Source organism: Aricia agestis, chromosome Z (genome assembly GCF_905147365.1).
Source record: "Aricia agestis chromosome Z, ilAriAges1.1, whole genome shotgun sequence".
In the NCBI taxonomy this organism is placed as follows: Eukaryota; Metazoa; Arthropoda; class Insecta; order Lepidoptera; family Lycaenidae; genus Aricia; species Aricia agestis.
In genome coordinates, this window is record NC_056428.1 from 25,827,311 (window position 1) to 25,843,448 (window position 16,138).

Genomic DNA, 16,138 nt, shown 5'->3' on the forward strand with positions numbered 1-16,138 from the left:
TTAATAAGAGAAAGGTTAGGTAGGTGCTAACTATTATTATTAAACTTTTCCTAGAATCAAATAGAACTTGGCCAAAAATTATCATTTATGATAAAGTTAATTTTTGTGAAAATTATATACTTAAGTATTTAAAGTAAGTACTTAATTTCATAAAACCTTTTTCATGTTTTTAAAAACAATAATCATAACCGTCTAGAATAAAAGAACAAGTTTCAAACTTCAATCAACGATGTCAAAAAATTTACATCTGTGAAAAAAATAGTTGATTACGTAACCAGTCTGTACAATAAAACGTAGTGATTATATTCTTTTTGCTGTACAATTCCGAACAAAAGATTCCGAATATAATTGCAAGTTCCTCAAAAACAGTTTTCAAGATGAGCGACCAACTAAAAACTGTGTCAGCAATGAACAAACTCTACATTGGAAACCTCCCGATAGAAGCCGATGAAGCAGCCGTAAGGCAATTATTTGCTGAACATAACTTGACGGCGGCTGATATTTCTGTTAAGCGTGGTGGTTACGCTTTCGTCGACTTTCCGGACCAATCTGCTGCCGACCGCGCTATTGACAAACTTCATGGTAAAATAATAATAATTTACTTAGCTGTAGTGCATTTAGTTTCAAGTAGGTGAAAATGTAGAAAAAATGTTTTCCTGTCTCCTCAGTCGATGTCCTCAGTCATGAGTTCTGTACCTAGGTACCTATAGTCTATCTAATGACAAAAACATGCAAATTCACATGCAATGCAAACACAGTAAATAATTGTGAATTAGCCCCTCAAGTTCTTGGATTAAAGCTAAAGTATAATTATTATTTATTAGCATCAAATGTTCGTCCACCTATGAAGTACTTACACTGTACAATAGTTATTACAGTAAGTAATTCATTCGCACGTTTCAATAAATATAACCTTATTTAATACTGGGAAAGCTGTGTCTAGTATCTACTACCTATAGGCACAGAATAGAATAGTACAAAGTACACTATAGGTACAGCTCTGCAGTGGACAGTGGTGTAAGCTGTAGGTTTCCTTGTTGCATATAGTTGCGCATAGATGGCGTTGCATGATATGAAATATTAAAGTTGAATCAAAATGCCATAAGTCATAACCCATTTACAGTTTCGCCAGCTTGCTAGCACGGGCCCGGCGGCGATTTGAAATTCTATGATAATGATGTATTGTAACGGGATTTCTCTTTAGAATTTTAGATGCACATGGTAATGTATCAAAAAGAAAACCCAGTCCAATTCTTATGCAGCCTATTTATCGACGTTCAAAACGAAGGCGGCGGCCGTTTTTGTACCGTAGCTGTACCTGTATATTCTGAGTTTTTCGACAGGGCATTTTTAAGAGGAAGACGTCAGGAGATTTTTGACTGGCTGACTTTAAAAAACCTTAGAAACTTCGCATTTGTGATTAGAACGTAGACCTACGATTCTTGTGATAAAGAAATTAGCGCGGACCACCACAGTCGAAATGCTTTTGATAAACTATTAAATAACACTGCAACAGCTTTGCTGATAGATGCTAGTTGATACCACAGTTTATATTACAAGACTAGCTTACACAGTTCTTTACAAGTCCACCTTATCTTATCGTACATTTTTATTTCCCATCGAATTCAATACAACTTACTCATCCACGCAGAACCTTCAACCTGCCGAACATACAATATAAAATACAGAGTGCTACAACTAAATCATAATACATACTTGGTGTGTACGTGTTCATTCCTTTTAGGAGAGTTCACTGTGAAAGACCAACGCGGCGTCACGAGCTTCCCCATACAATACAAAGAACTTTTATATGGGGAAACTCGTACCTACACACCCTAAAGTATTATCACTTAGTTTTGTTACACCCTGTATATTTATCAATTGGCAGAATTATTTGGCGTAAATCGTGATTGACCATTCAAAATCTTACCCCTTTTTCCACTCATTATATTGCCTATGCCTGTATATTGCCTATTAACTATTATTATCACAAAAAAATTAAAACGAAACTTGAAAGAAATTTACGAGAACAAAACGTTATTTTAATTTTTGTTAGTCGACCAGCTGACCAGCTGTGCGCGCGTGCAGACGCATCTCATTCTGATACACAGAACACAATATATATAATAGTATTCTGATACTTCTGATAGCGCGCGGATAATACACGTATCGCGCAGCCATCCTCCATTCACATCGTCAATCATAATTTTTCATTACGTAGAGAAACAAGAATTGTCAGGTCAGTCTGTGGAACTAACAAGCAATGTAATTTGATATCCTGGCTACTTTTTACTGCGAGAAAATATCACAATCGCGGCCCCGCGGGACACTTAGGCTGGTATAAATAGTCAGTAGGTACTCAAGATGGATCTCGGTCTCAAGACACGGTTCAGGCTCTGTGATTGGTTGGCTGTCAAAATTTGGACCAATCACAGAGCCGAACCGCGTCTTAAGACCGGGTCGCATCTTAAGTACTGACAATTTACGAGTATACCAGCCTAAGTGTGTTTAGTTTTATACAACATACCTCATATTATTTTTGTTGTTTTCAGGTCACTCGTATTGTGGCTTGCCTCTAGTAGTGGAACCTTCGGTGGCGAATAAGAAGACGTAAGTAGTCTAAAAGAAAATATAGATAGGAAATCTACCAGAATCTGATGGCAAAAAGTAAGAAAATAAATTGACTCTGGCAATACCGGGTTAATTGGAATAAAACATTTTGATCCTTTTTTTCCTTCGGCTGATTCTGTGTGTGAAACGAGCAAATATAAAAATTTATTCAAAGAGTGTGAAAGAATATTTTTTGAAAATCTGCCATCCAAATATGCCATCAGATCCTGGTAGACCTATACATATTATACTAATTAAATCCTGGATGATTAATTAATAATTATATAGTAGTCCGGGTTCCGTTGAACATTTTTTTTATTACTATCAAGCTAATTTTTTGTGAGTAAGTAGCTTCATTTTAATAAGACAAACAACATTTTTATCTGCGAAAAATCTTGAAAGTGGTAGCTAACAGAGATAGAAAGGATTTCATACTTTGATTTGATGGTCCTAAAATATGGATTGTTGTATTTGTAGGATAATGTTACTTTTAAATTATGCTAGCTATTTGACCGAGCTTTGCTCTGTATTCGATAAAATACGAATAAAATCATAGAAGTATTTTGATATCCTATAATAATCAAAGTTGATATCGTTGAATAAAATGACATTTCCTAAAAATGATTCCTAGCTAGATCGATTTATCGCCCCCGAAACCCCCTATACTTATACTAAATTTCATGAAAATCATTGGAGCCGATTCCGAGATTCCAATTATATATTACTAGCTATTTGACCGAGCTTTGCTCGATATTCGGTAAAACACGAATAAAATGATATTTTCTAAAAATGATTCCTAGCTAGATTGACTTATCGCCCCCGAAACCCCCTATATACTGAACTAGCTGTCCCGGTAAACTTGAAAACCTTCCCTGGACTTCTACGAATATTTTAAGACTAAAATTAGCCCAATCCGTTCAGCCGTTTTCGAGTTTTAGCGCGACTAACACATTTGAAAATCCATTTTTATATATAAGATTTCATGAAAATCGTTGTGCCGATTCCGAGATTCCAATTATAAATATACATATGGCCAAGAATTGCTCGTTTAAAGATATTAAGATAACTATTGACCTACCAATATATGTACAAAAAATCAGCTGGTTAGGGTTCCGTTTTAGGGTTCTGTAATCAACAAAACTTGGTTGACTACGGTAACCTAAAACGGAGCACTAACCAGCTGATTTTTTTGTATATTGATTGCACTGCAATGCACTTACTAAGTCTCCTTTATGTTGCGGCGTACGTACGCCATTCGTGCGATAGTAGGATAACTCAAAAAAACCTTTTTAATAATAAAATTTGTAAGTTAATTTTATTTTAACCGACTTTCGCAAAAAGCGAAGGTTTTAATACTGACATCAGGATTTTTAAACCCATCGAGTTTACCGTAACAATCTTTGGCGGAGCAGCTGGCACTGATAACGCTATTTGACTAACGCAAGCAGCTGCTAGCGTTTGTAATGTCATTTTATTATTGTAAACGGCCCTTAAAATTGCCTTTAATAACTGACTCACGTCCTAATTGAGACCTACTTGCGATTGGTGACTGGTGAGATTGTTTTGGAATGCGAAATGAGAAGTATTAAAACGTTTTTACGGCTTGGTGTAAAAAAACATAATTATTATTTAAGTACCTATATTTTAAGTATTACTTAAACTAAGTGCTTGTTTCACCACTTCCTGATAAGTGACGAATATGCTATCCACCAATTAACTTGACAGATCAAGTATAGAGAATCTGTCAAAAAAGTTGTGAATAGCTTATTTGGAACTTTATCAGAAACTGGTGAAACAGGCCCTTAATGTTTTATTTATAATTAGACAGTTTATAAAAAATGCAAACAGATTAGCATGCAATTTACTATAGGAAAGGTACTCGGTACTCCGTACTACTCTTGAAGTCTTGAGTCCTGACTCCTGATAGAAGAAGAATATAAAAATGTTAAGAGTAGGTACTTATAAGTAAGAACTCAAAATATAAAAAGAAAATATTCAATGTACAACATTGACTTTCCTACGATTTTATTATATATAAGTAGATAGATGTTCCGCGCGGCTTCGCTTGCGTTATTTAGGAATTTCGCGCGACCGTACATTTTTCCGAAAAAAATTTCATATAATTTCCCCCGTTTTTTCCGCATTCTCCTCTATTTCTTCGCTCCTATTAGTCTGAGCGTGATAAAATATAGCCTATAGCCTTCCTCGATAAATGGGCTATCTAACACTGAAAGAATTTTTCAAATCGGACCAGTAGTTCCTGAGATTAGCGCGTTCAAACAAACAAACAAACTAACAAACTCTGCAGAATTATAATATTAGTATAGATTACGTATATTACGTATGAGAATTTCGATGGTACCCACCCTCTTAAATTATTAACTTTATGCATCTAGTTGAAAATCATGTTTAAAATGGCGACCTTGCAATTTAAATTGAACTTCCGAAGTTCAATTTAAATTGCAAGGTCGAAACTTGATCTAGACTAGAATTTAGTGAGGGCAGTTGAAGGCTGAGGATCTTAGGTTGCCGCAACCGGAAAGTCTGGCATACAATATCTTCGAAAAAGGTCGGAAATTGGACAGCCCTGGATCGTTGGCCGGATTCGCGGAAGGCCGCTTTACCTGAGCCCTAACAGCCCATTGTGGGGCGAACAAAGAATGGGTTTCGGTTTTAAACGGCTTATATATGCGGAGGCGCCTCGTGTCTAGGATGTTCTCAAATCTCAGTATTCAGTAACCTAGCTGCGAACTTTGCAGCCTTTTTTATCTCTGAATAATGAATAGATATAGACTTTTGTTATTTTAATTCATGGATAGGTTGATATTTAAATTCATAAATTTCTTGGTGCTGTTGCCAAAAATGAAAATAAGATATTACTCGTGTACAATTGTATCTATTATGATTCGAGCAACAGATACCATTATGTATTTTCAACACGAGATGCTAACTATATTATGTATGCAATGCCTGGTTATGGAAGGTTTTTTTAAGAGTTTATTTAAACAGCATTTGATACTTAACGTAAGCCAGTCAGAGGCGTTAGTGAATAGATAAACTCCGATCAAAAATCCTGCTCATATAAATTCTCGTCTAATTAAAGAATAGAAATGTTACCCTTTTTACCTATTGAGCTAATGAAATTGTACGCATGAACGTTGTAAATCACTGGGTAACTGAAGCCCTGTGAGCAGTGAGGCTCGCTTATTAGAATCGATGCCTCGATGCCTATTTCCTGTCAATTTTCCATAAACCAATTACGGCTAATATTGATTTTGCATACAACTGAGGATGGCCTTTTATACCCCTTCTTTGGCGTGAGCACTGAGCAGTGAGGACACAAAATGTGTTATCCATGATTTGACCTGTGTTTTTTGGAATCTGGACCAGTTTCATAAGCTTTGAAAATGTTGGGATTTCTTAGCACCCTATAAATATTACGGTTTCAGTTCGTCTTGAACTGAAACCATTCATGCGTTTCTGAGATTGATCATGAGTAGGGGCTGTATGGTATGCTATAATAGGTAAAAGTGGCAAAGCTAGTAGCCAGGTCGAATACATTCAATGTCTAATATTTTGAGTTCTTACCTACTCTTAACACCAAGTTTTAAAAACGTAAACTTTTACAGCGTTACTGGTACGAGCCTACAGAGTGCCAGCGCAACCGACCTCAAGGAATCTGGCGAAGGACCGGCTACGGGTGGCGCTTGGAGGTAAGTACCAGGATATTACAGTAGAAGATTGTACACTTGTACAGTATGTTTAATAGCTCACACCACACTTTGACTCTTAAATTACCCATCCATCTCTTATACTATCCATACCATCTGACTATGTACTTACTTTTTTATTTTTCTGAGGAGTCATCGTGTGTTTGTGGTTACCTTATGAATTGTACCCATTTTGTCTTTTAACTATTTTATCTTTTCTCAATTCTCATGCGAGAAGCGATGATAAAGTATTACTGTGGTATAATTACCGAGTAACTTAGCAATCTGTCCACTAAACACTCTTCTATGTGGTCACCGTACCGGTGGCCACTTATTACACCGGCCGGCCGCGGCGCGGCGGCGCGGTGCAATGAGGAGACTCGATCAAAGCTCGCCAGTCACCGGTGTCAGTTAATGAGTCGTACACTTGAAGGGTTTGCAACCCCGCAGCGGGTGATGAAGTTGTGTGCGTACTACTTCGACTATTACGTTTGACGATCGATAAGTAACATCCCAATATGCGACATAAATTGCAGAAGCTATGCTATTTGCATAGACAAAAACGTTTTTGTGCGATAGAATCCTGCCTCCATACTTTGGCTCATAATGGAGTAATACGATTAGAAATGTGTCGAGGAGCATAATACTGTTAGTCGATTGTTTTATTACTGAAGAGTGAAGACATCTTCGCAATCGTGGTAGCAATCTTCGTAATGTCGAAACTTTGTTTAAAGTTGTGTGTGACGTAGCGACAGTCAATTCATTTTTAGTTTTTAGTTGCCACTTGTCTTGTTCTGCCCAGTATCTTCTGGTATAGTAGCTTCATAATACCAACTACCAACGTATATATAACCCGTTAGAACAATCGTAGGTAAACAATTTCTTTCCCATGAAAGCTTAGGTCTTTTCAGCGATCGCTATCTTGCAAGTTGCAACACGTAATAGCTCCATAGTTCACGGTGGCTCGGTCAATCGTACGCGGTACGGCGGCGGCGTACCCTTTTATACCAGTATCACTTGTTGCGTCAACCTCGTGGCCGCAAATTGTCGTTTCCGTACTTGTTGCCGATATAAAGCGCTGCTGCTGCTTTCAGTATTTAGATTTTAGACAGCAAGTCCCTATGTCTGTATAAGCACATAATTGTTTCACTTAGTATATTTAGGGTTTTATCCTTTTCCGATGCGTTAAATAAATAAATAGGTACTTAGTTAATTTTATTATTATGATTTGGACAATGGACCTACATTATAAAGAAACATGACACAAAAACAAAATATTAAAACCAAGATGTAATACAATCACAGAATATACAGTGTGTAACAAATATAAGTGATAATACTTTAGGATGTGTACGTGTTTCTTGTTTTTTTTTTCACTTTTGCAAGGGCAAGGGCCCGAGCGTCACGAGTTTCCCCATACAAAAGTGAAAAAAAAATTGGTCTTTCAGCGCTGCTACTTTCACAGTGAACTCTCTACTATTGCACTAAAAAAAAACATTTTACATCTTTAATATTTTTCTTATGAATATAAGGGTTATTTTTTATTTTCTTGAATTTTGAAATTTGACTAGTTAGGTAGTCGATGAAAATGTCTGTACTTACGATTAAGTATATATGTAATATCTGGCGGCACGGCAGTGCCCTCTCCAAGTCGAGCAAAAAAGCGGCACGGCCCGGGTACTATCCTTTTCTCGAACCAATTCAAGCTCTATTTGACCTTATAACTTCATTGTGGATATGTGAACAAGCCTGAATTTTCAGTTGTTAAGCAAGCATTGTATAAACACGGTATATTTAAAATTTTATTCAATTTGCACCAGTAGTTTAAGAACTGTAACTTGTTAAAGTTTCTTAATTTTGTCACTGACTGACTGACTGACCGATCACCAAAAGTCTAAGGCACTTCTAACAGACATAGAACCCTCAAATTTAAAATGTGTTTACTTCAAATTTTAGTGTTTACTATCTAAATCAAGGAAAAATTTAAATATTTCAAAATTTCTGTCCAGTTTTTTAGATACACTAACTTTGTAAATAACTTTGTAATCCCATATAAATGTATAAGATTACAAAGTTACATTTGCGGTTTATGAATCATTGTACGGTTTGTACCGTGTCAATATCTCCCGTTTATCGTCGGTAGAGAGATATTTAGCTAGTGTTTAGGGTCATAATTAAGGGAAAACCTAATAAACATTTTATAATTACTGTCCATTTTTCTTCTTCTTTCTCTAACTTCGTGAATAACTTTGTAATCCCATATACATGTATAAGATTACATTTTGTGAATCATTGTACCGGTACCATCGATATTTCCGTACGTATATTCGAAGGAGTAATAGTTGTAGATAGGTATCTATATACTACTAGATGTCCCGCGCGGCTTCGCCCGCGTAAATTAGAAATTTTACAGAATCCGTAGGTACATTTTCCCATAAAAAATATTTCCCCCGTTTTTCCCACATTTTCCTGAGTTTCTTCTGTCGTATTAGTCTTAGAGTAATAATATAATATAACCTTCTCGATAAATGATGAGTCTTACTCGATAAATGATCTATCTAACACTGAGATAAGTTTTTAAATCGGACCTGTAGTTTCTGAGATTGACGCGTTCAAGCAAACATACTCTTCAGGTTTATAATATTAGGTAGATATAGATTTTTTTTAATTATCGCTTGACAAACTCGAGTCTCGATCTAAAAGACTATGAAATGGTATAATATGGTAGTGATGATGATGATGATGATGATGAAGAATGTAATTTGCATAGTAGCATATGCTTTCTGTTCTTAAAACAACGCCGAAACTCCCAAACTTGTATCTATAAAGAATCAGGAATTCTCACAGCACCTTCCGAACCACGGTATACCAGGTATATCTCGGTGCAAAATCTTACTTGTTGGTAGCATATGCTTAGAATACTTCTCACGAAACCGAAGTCACCATATGTTTCCCTATAAGTTTTGAGGAGTTCCCTCGATTACTTATGGATCCTTCATCAGATCACCACTTTTCTGAATATAATACCAAATTGGGATGATACCCTATATACCAAAAGAAAAATTTTGAAAATCGGTTAACAAACGGCGGAGTAATCGTTGAATATAAGAAAACGAACATAACACCTCCCCCATTTTGAAAGTCGGTTAAAATTGTAGCCTATGTGTTATTTATTTAATATTTTAATCAGCACATGAATTGAATAACAAAATTTTTTTCAAATTAATCGTAGCACCATCTGTCAGGACAAACTAAAATTGAAATAGAATAATATTGAATGCTCATCGCATTCAATATTATTCTATTTCTGGAATGTTTTACATTAGATCCGGCGCCGTCCGCCGGATCTAATGTAAAACATTCCAAAATCAACAACTCCTTATAAATAAGAAATTAATTGAAAAAACATTTTCCAGTAGACCAAACTGTAAATCTAAACCATTCTCGAATCTCCACGAACACACACAAAAAATTTCATCAAAATTGGTCCAGTCGTTTAGGAGGAGTTCAGTCACATACACACGCACACAAGAAATATATATATTAAGATATGAAGCACTAGCTTTTGCCCGCGGCTTTGCTCGGGTAGAATTAAAAAATCGCGTAACATACGAATATTCTTGTAAACCTCCTTTGGAAACCTGACGTTATTTCCAAGACCAACTAAGTCTTCGTCAAAAATCAAGTCGATTAGTTGCTTCGCTAGGCCGTGAAGGAAGGACAATCAAACAAACACACTTTCGCATTTATAATGACTAGAGATCGCCCAATTGTCGAAATTCGACCTTAGTCTAGGACTACAGCTACCTATATTTTGTAAAAAAATATTGACTTTATCATATTTTTTTCAACTCTTGCCTCTGGGACTCAGCTGATCTCAGACTGGTCCATGTCCCTCAAAGCCAGGCTATTTGTGATAAAGCTGGTTGAAGTGTTGTCGAATGCACCTTCAATGTCTAGAAAGACACAGAGCGCAATCTCTTTATCTTCAATTGCTCTATCAATGCGATCTACTAGGTCCATTAGAGCCGTTTCAGTAGATTTGCCTTTTTGGTAGGCATGTTGTCTTTCATGCAGAGGCTTTTTAGTGAGATAGGTGTCCCTTATGTGTAGGTTGACCACCTTCTCCATCGTTTTGAGCATGAAAGAGGTGAGGCTGATTGGTCTGTAGGACTTCGGTAAAGCCTTATCTCTGTCCCCACTCTTTGGTATGTAGGACACCTTTACCTTTGTCGATGCCAATGGGATGTAGCCCCACGCGAAACTTGCTCTGAATATTTTCAGTAGCACTGGGAGGATAATGTCCTTGCCCTGTTGGAGGAGGGCCGGAAATATGTTATCCTCGCCGCCGGTCTTGTAAGGCTTGAAGCTGTCAATTGCCCATTTGACTCGGTCAGGCTTGAAGATCGTAGAAGCTCTTCTCCAGTCGTCAGACGATGGTCTGGTTTTAATAGTCGTATGGGAGAAGGCTTCGTTACTTTCGAGATGGATACTGTTGGGGAAGTGTACGTCGGCTAGTAATCTTAGCGTTTCTTCCGCTCTTTTAGTATAAGTACCATCTCGCCTCTTTAGAGTGCTGGGATGGGAGCTAGGGGCCTTCGATATTACTTTATATAATCTGGAGGTTTGCGAGGTGTTATTCACTTCCTCACAGAACCTTGCCCAAGAACGTCTTTTGGCCTTCCTTAACTCCCTATTAAACGTCGTCAGGGCGGTTCTGTATGCCTCCCAGTTCCCGTCTCTTTTGGCCCTGTTAAACAGAGCTCGAGTCTCTTTCCTGAGTCGTGCCAGAGTACCGCTCCACCAAGGTACGTTACGTTACGTTTACCTGACGTCTTTTTAATAGGACAACTTCTGAGGTAGGCATCATTCAAACCAATCTCCAGCTCTCCTACCGTTAGTTCTAGTTGCTCTACAGTCTTAACAGCTTTGTTGATTGCTGTGAGGTTTAACTGCAATTCCTCCCTGAATACGCTCCAGTTTGTGACCTTTGGGTTCCTATAAGTCACTTCTTCACCAGGCATACTGTTGTGTATATCAAACCTGATGTAACAGTGATCGGACAGTGAGTTGTCGTCCGATACATGCCAGTTGCAGGCGCGATGCCGTATAGGGCCTGTACAAACTGTAATGTCAAGGACCTCTGTCTCAGTGGGTTGATAAACGTTGGTTTAGTACCCTGATTCAAGGTGTGGAGGTTGTTAGTAAGCAAGAAGTCAAATAGTTTCTCACCTCTGGAGTTTACGTCGGTGCTGCCCCAACTTGTGTGTTGTGAGTTGCAATCGCTTCCCAGGATAAGTTGGATGCGCTGATTCCCGACGTAGGCTATTACCGGTGATAGCTGCGTTGTGGGGTCCTGACTTCCTGAGTGTCTCCAGGAAGATAAGCGGAGCAAACCATCAGTCTGCCTGCAGTCCCGCCGGGCTCCTCGATAAACGCAGCTACTGTGTCATCTGTACATAAGCAAGAGACATACAAAAATTTCATCCTCTTGCTAAAGAGGATGCAGGATCTGGGCCTCTGGCCATGCTGAAAATAAAGTACGTTACCTGCCAGTCCAAGGCCCATCACCGTGTTCCGATTGACCCACGGTTCTTGGATTAAAAATATCGAGCGCCTCGCGAATGCACTTCTGACAGAGCACATCGGTGGCAGCCTTCGCGTGTCGTAAGTTGACTTACTTTAATCATTTTTTTTTTTTAGTGTAATTGTGGAGTTTATTTGTGGAGTGTGCTGCGAACTGTGTGTTTATGTGTTGTGTTGTGTGTTTAGGTTGAGTGGTGTATGTTGGGTAGACGGAGCAGGGGGTTTCGAGCTGCTTTGCGACTGGAGTGCTCCTGCGCTAGTGAGGGTAGCTGAGCTGGCTTCCCCACCGCGCAGGCGCCTCCAGTGCCGCCGCGTCCGCGTCCGCCACGGGACTGCCCAGGCTTACCCCTACTCACGGTTGCCCCTTGCCGGGGAACTTGAGGTCTGGGATTAGTCTGCGCAGCCGGGCGCCCGCCTCCCCTGCTAGTGTGTGCGTGCATGTGCGGTGTTTGCACGTGTGGAGTGTTGGGCTGGGCACTGTGAGTGGCAGATGATATGCTGCTGCTGCCAGCTTCTGGTGGCACCGTTCCTCCATACCCTATCGGGTTGAGGAGAGGCGCTGGTTGTCGTCCCTTTTGTGAGGTTAGGGGTAGCCGTTGCTCTTGCAGACCCTACAGGGTCTGGTAAGAGTGCCGGTTTTGGTCCCTTCAGGCGAAGCTGAACTCGGTTAAAGCCGAAGTAAAGCTGGAAGTTCCGCTCGGAGAGTAGGTTAATCGCAGATTCGTCGAAAGAAAAGGTGAAGGTTTGCCCCTTTCCATCGAATTTCCTGCTGACTACTCTCCATCGCGGGATTCCCATGCCACCATTCTGCGAGATTAGTCGCTTGAGGATTCCTCCCTCGTCAACTCAAGATCAGGAACCCACGCCGTAGCGTAACGGGGCTTGGGCAGTTCCGCCTCGTCAACGACGCGGAGGACTGCTCCATCCCAGGGATGGATCATGTCTATCAACCGCGCCAGCCACTGCTTAGAGGCAGCGTCGACGCAGGTGAAGACAAGTCCACCAGATCTGTGGGCGCATCCTATCAACTGTGGTCCCTCTCCCTCCGGTTGGTCGTCACTCGTCGATGACTCGAAGAACGCATTTCTTCAACTCCTCGGCGTTCTCCTGCGAGAGAGGGCCCCCAGCATCGAGGATGCCCAATTGCCCACACGAATTGCACTCGCCGCCTCACTGAAACTCGGCTTGGGCGCCTGAGCACTATTGTGCTTGGCTGCCTTCGTCGGTCTTTCTTGAGTTGGCGGTGTCAGAGAGCTGCCGTTTGGAGCTCGTACGCTTCTCCAACTCCTCGGCATACTCAGGAAACTCACTGAGTGGTTTCTGACAAAGGGTCTTCGCCTCTTCGAGGCTCTTACCCCTCGCCATCCACCACTCAATGCGTCTCTTGGCCGCCCCACTGAGTTGCCTTCTTCTTATCTTAGGGGCGTTAGCGGAAGCGCCAGCCCCAGCCTGAGAAGAGGAAGGTGCAGAAGCGCTAGTTGTTGCGGGGTCGGAGGGGGTGCCAGACACAGTAGTGTCCTCTGCCCCGACAGACCCAGCCAATAAATGGTCCTCGGCTACGCCGACTTCCATCGCCTCCGTGGAGCATAGAGCTTCCAGTTCGGCCACTAGAATATCCTGGTCTTTATCAGAATCCATAGAATTCCCACGAGAAGCTAGGAAAATAAAAGGTCCACCCCCACAGAGCCCCGCTTGCAAGGGTAAGGCTATTTACACCTCGAGGTCGCTTGGTATCGAGGGTCCTCCGTTCATGGCTGACTTCCCCCAGCCACGCATCCTTCGGCACGGGTCGGATAACACCGATTGGATTGGGTTTTTGTTGTCGAGTTGAGTTCTGGTCTGGGTCAGGGCATTAGAACCAAACACAGACTAGACCTCAACCCAAACCAGACCGACTGATCCCGAATCTGACAACAGCTTATCGTCGCCGTCCGAGGGAGGAGACGCACCAGACTGCCCATCGAGACTTGGCTGTTTACACAACCAGTCCCGATAGGGTGAGCCTAGCTCGCCTCCCCCCCCCTGAACGGTGGCGACGCCACAGTCAGGTCCGAGGTCAGCCGGTCCGCCGGTCGATCGGCCGCCCGCTTGCCACATCCGCCAGATGTTTAAAGCGAGCGTTGCCCGGGGTCACGATTACTTCACCAGAATTCAGAATACCACTGACGTACAGATTTGATCCGTTAGTCAGGTGGCACCGAGAGACTGGAGAAGTATTCGTGCACACTTGGAGGTAACCGGAAATCGCCCCCTATAGATATTAGTATGGATATTGGTCATATTGGATGTCCAAGTTGATCTATTTATTTAAAGTAAAAGATTTTTAATAGTGATATGACAATAACTTACGTAATAACTTGAGACAGAAGGTCCCCTAGGTAGGGGCTGAATAAATTAACCGACTGGCATTGCATTGATCTCATAAATTTTTACGGTATAAAAACAGAGTTGCGAGACTTGGTTTTTTTACAGGATGTTTTTGATGGGATTTTATTTACATGGTTACAATATATGTACACATACATAATACAAGATGTAATGGAGCTTTATCAGACATAGACAAAAACAAAACATTGCATACAGCGAGCGTCGCGCGTCTGTATGATCTTTTTATTGGTTCAGGAATCAGGAGTGTATCGTTGTTTTTTTGTCTGCGGATTAGCTTGCTAGGGCTGAGGCGATTTAAGACCTAGGGTTACTTGATGAGATATTTTCAAGCCTTTGAATTGGTTATGTTTCTAGGTACTTTATGACCTCTCCATTTTTTTCTTCCCAATATTTTAAACTGAGTGGGGAGCAGGGTTTTTTGAAATCTAATTCCCTGGGTCGATTAAATCGATCATTCCACTTGACACCACCAAAACGACACCACCGGTTGTGTACTTGTGTCATATCGAATCTCTAGTCCACATGACACCACCGACTATTAGTGATGACTGATGTCACATAGTTAGTTAGTAGCTTAGTGGTTGATATGAAAACTCCAATTAGCTATATCCACACTGTGCACTTTCATCTTCAATTTTCGTCATCAACTTTCATATTGGCGCATTCAATAATTGAATGCGTCAAGGAACGCAACGCCAATATTGTCATTTTTGAAGTTTTGGATACGGTCAGCCGTCAGAGGGCATGCGTCGCGGGCATGCCTCAAGTTTGCTGTTGACTGCGCTATAACGCATCGGCATGCCCTTGACGCACAGGAAAAGGCACAGTGTGGACAAAGCTATTAAGTTTAAGCAGTCAAGTTCATATTTATCTGTCACTCAAATGATCATGTTGACATCATTAGGGCGATGTCACATGGACTAGAGTTTCCATAATCTATACTAATATTATAAATGCGAAAGTATCTCTGTATGTCTCTCTGTCTGTCTGTCTGTCTGTCTGTCTGTCTGTCTCGCTTTCACGCCAAAACTACTGAACCGATTGCAATGAAATTTTGTACACAGTTATTCTAGAGTCTGAGAAAGGACATAGGCTACATTTTGATGCGGGAAAATATCTTATTTCCATGAAAATATCGATGAAAATTACTTCGCATTGCGCGTGGCCAGCGCTCATCCCGGGGGTCCTGGGTTCGAGTCCCGCAGGCGGAACAAAAAGTTTTCAATGTTCCTGGGTCTTGGATGTGTATTAAAATAATATTTCAAAAATCTTAAATATATTTTATGTATAATATTTAAAAAAATCCAGAAATATATCGACGCGATGCAATGAACCTTTTAGTTCTAATACGATTCAACAGATGGCGCTTTTTTTTACTTCGTTGTAACATAGAACTAATCATACTTATTAGTTATTATGTTTTTGTTTATAGTTTTTAATACGTTAGAATATTGTGTTTAATAATATTATCACTTGCTATAATAATAATCAATCTATCTTATCTTATAGAACTCCTACTGCATTTCTAAGGAGTTCGAGTGTGTTGTGTTGGCCTATATTCCATCCAGAAAATATATCAATGCAATCAACATTTTAATTCTAATATATGAAAACAGATGGCGCTTTATTTTTTACTTCATTATTATAACAGAACTAATCATACGGTACCTACTTTATTATATATTATTGTTTTTATTCATAACTAGCTGTTGCCCGCGACTTCGTCCGCGTGGATTTTAGTTTATAGCGCGCGGTGTCAACAAAATTTGTGTCAAATTTAAAAACTTTTTAAAACCCTGGTAAGTGGTACCCCTCTTAGGGCCGCGCTACACCGGAATGGCAGC

At 40.2% G+C, this 16,138-nt stretch overlaps 2 protein-coding genes across 2 annotated transcripts; one reads left to right on the plus strand and one right to left on the minus strand.

The window, feature by feature from the left end:
* Positions 1–270: 270 nt before the first annotated feature.
* LOC121739306 (insulin-like growth factor 2 mRNA-binding protein 2) lies at positions 271–6,327 on the plus strand. The gene is made up of 3 exons (XM_042131685.1): positions 271–582; positions 2,553–2,610; positions 6,240–6,327. The coding sequence occupies exons 1-3, from the start codon at positions 378–380 to the stop codon at positions 6,325–6,327; spliced, it is 351 nt and encodes a 116-aa protein (XP_041987619.1). The 5' UTR covers positions 271–377.
* Positions 6,328–10,187: 3,860 nt separating this feature from the next.
* LOC121738430 lies at positions 10,188–11,344 on the minus strand. The gene is made up of 2 exons (XM_042130469.1): positions 11,154–11,344; positions 10,188–11,070 (listed from the first exon to the last, which is right to left on the minus strand). Exons 1-2 carry the CDS (start codon positions 11,342–11,344, stop codon positions 10,188–10,190), a joined length of 1,074 nt encoding a protein of 357 aa, XP_041986403.1.
* Between the last annotated feature and the right edge of the window lie 4,794 nt (positions 11,345–16,138).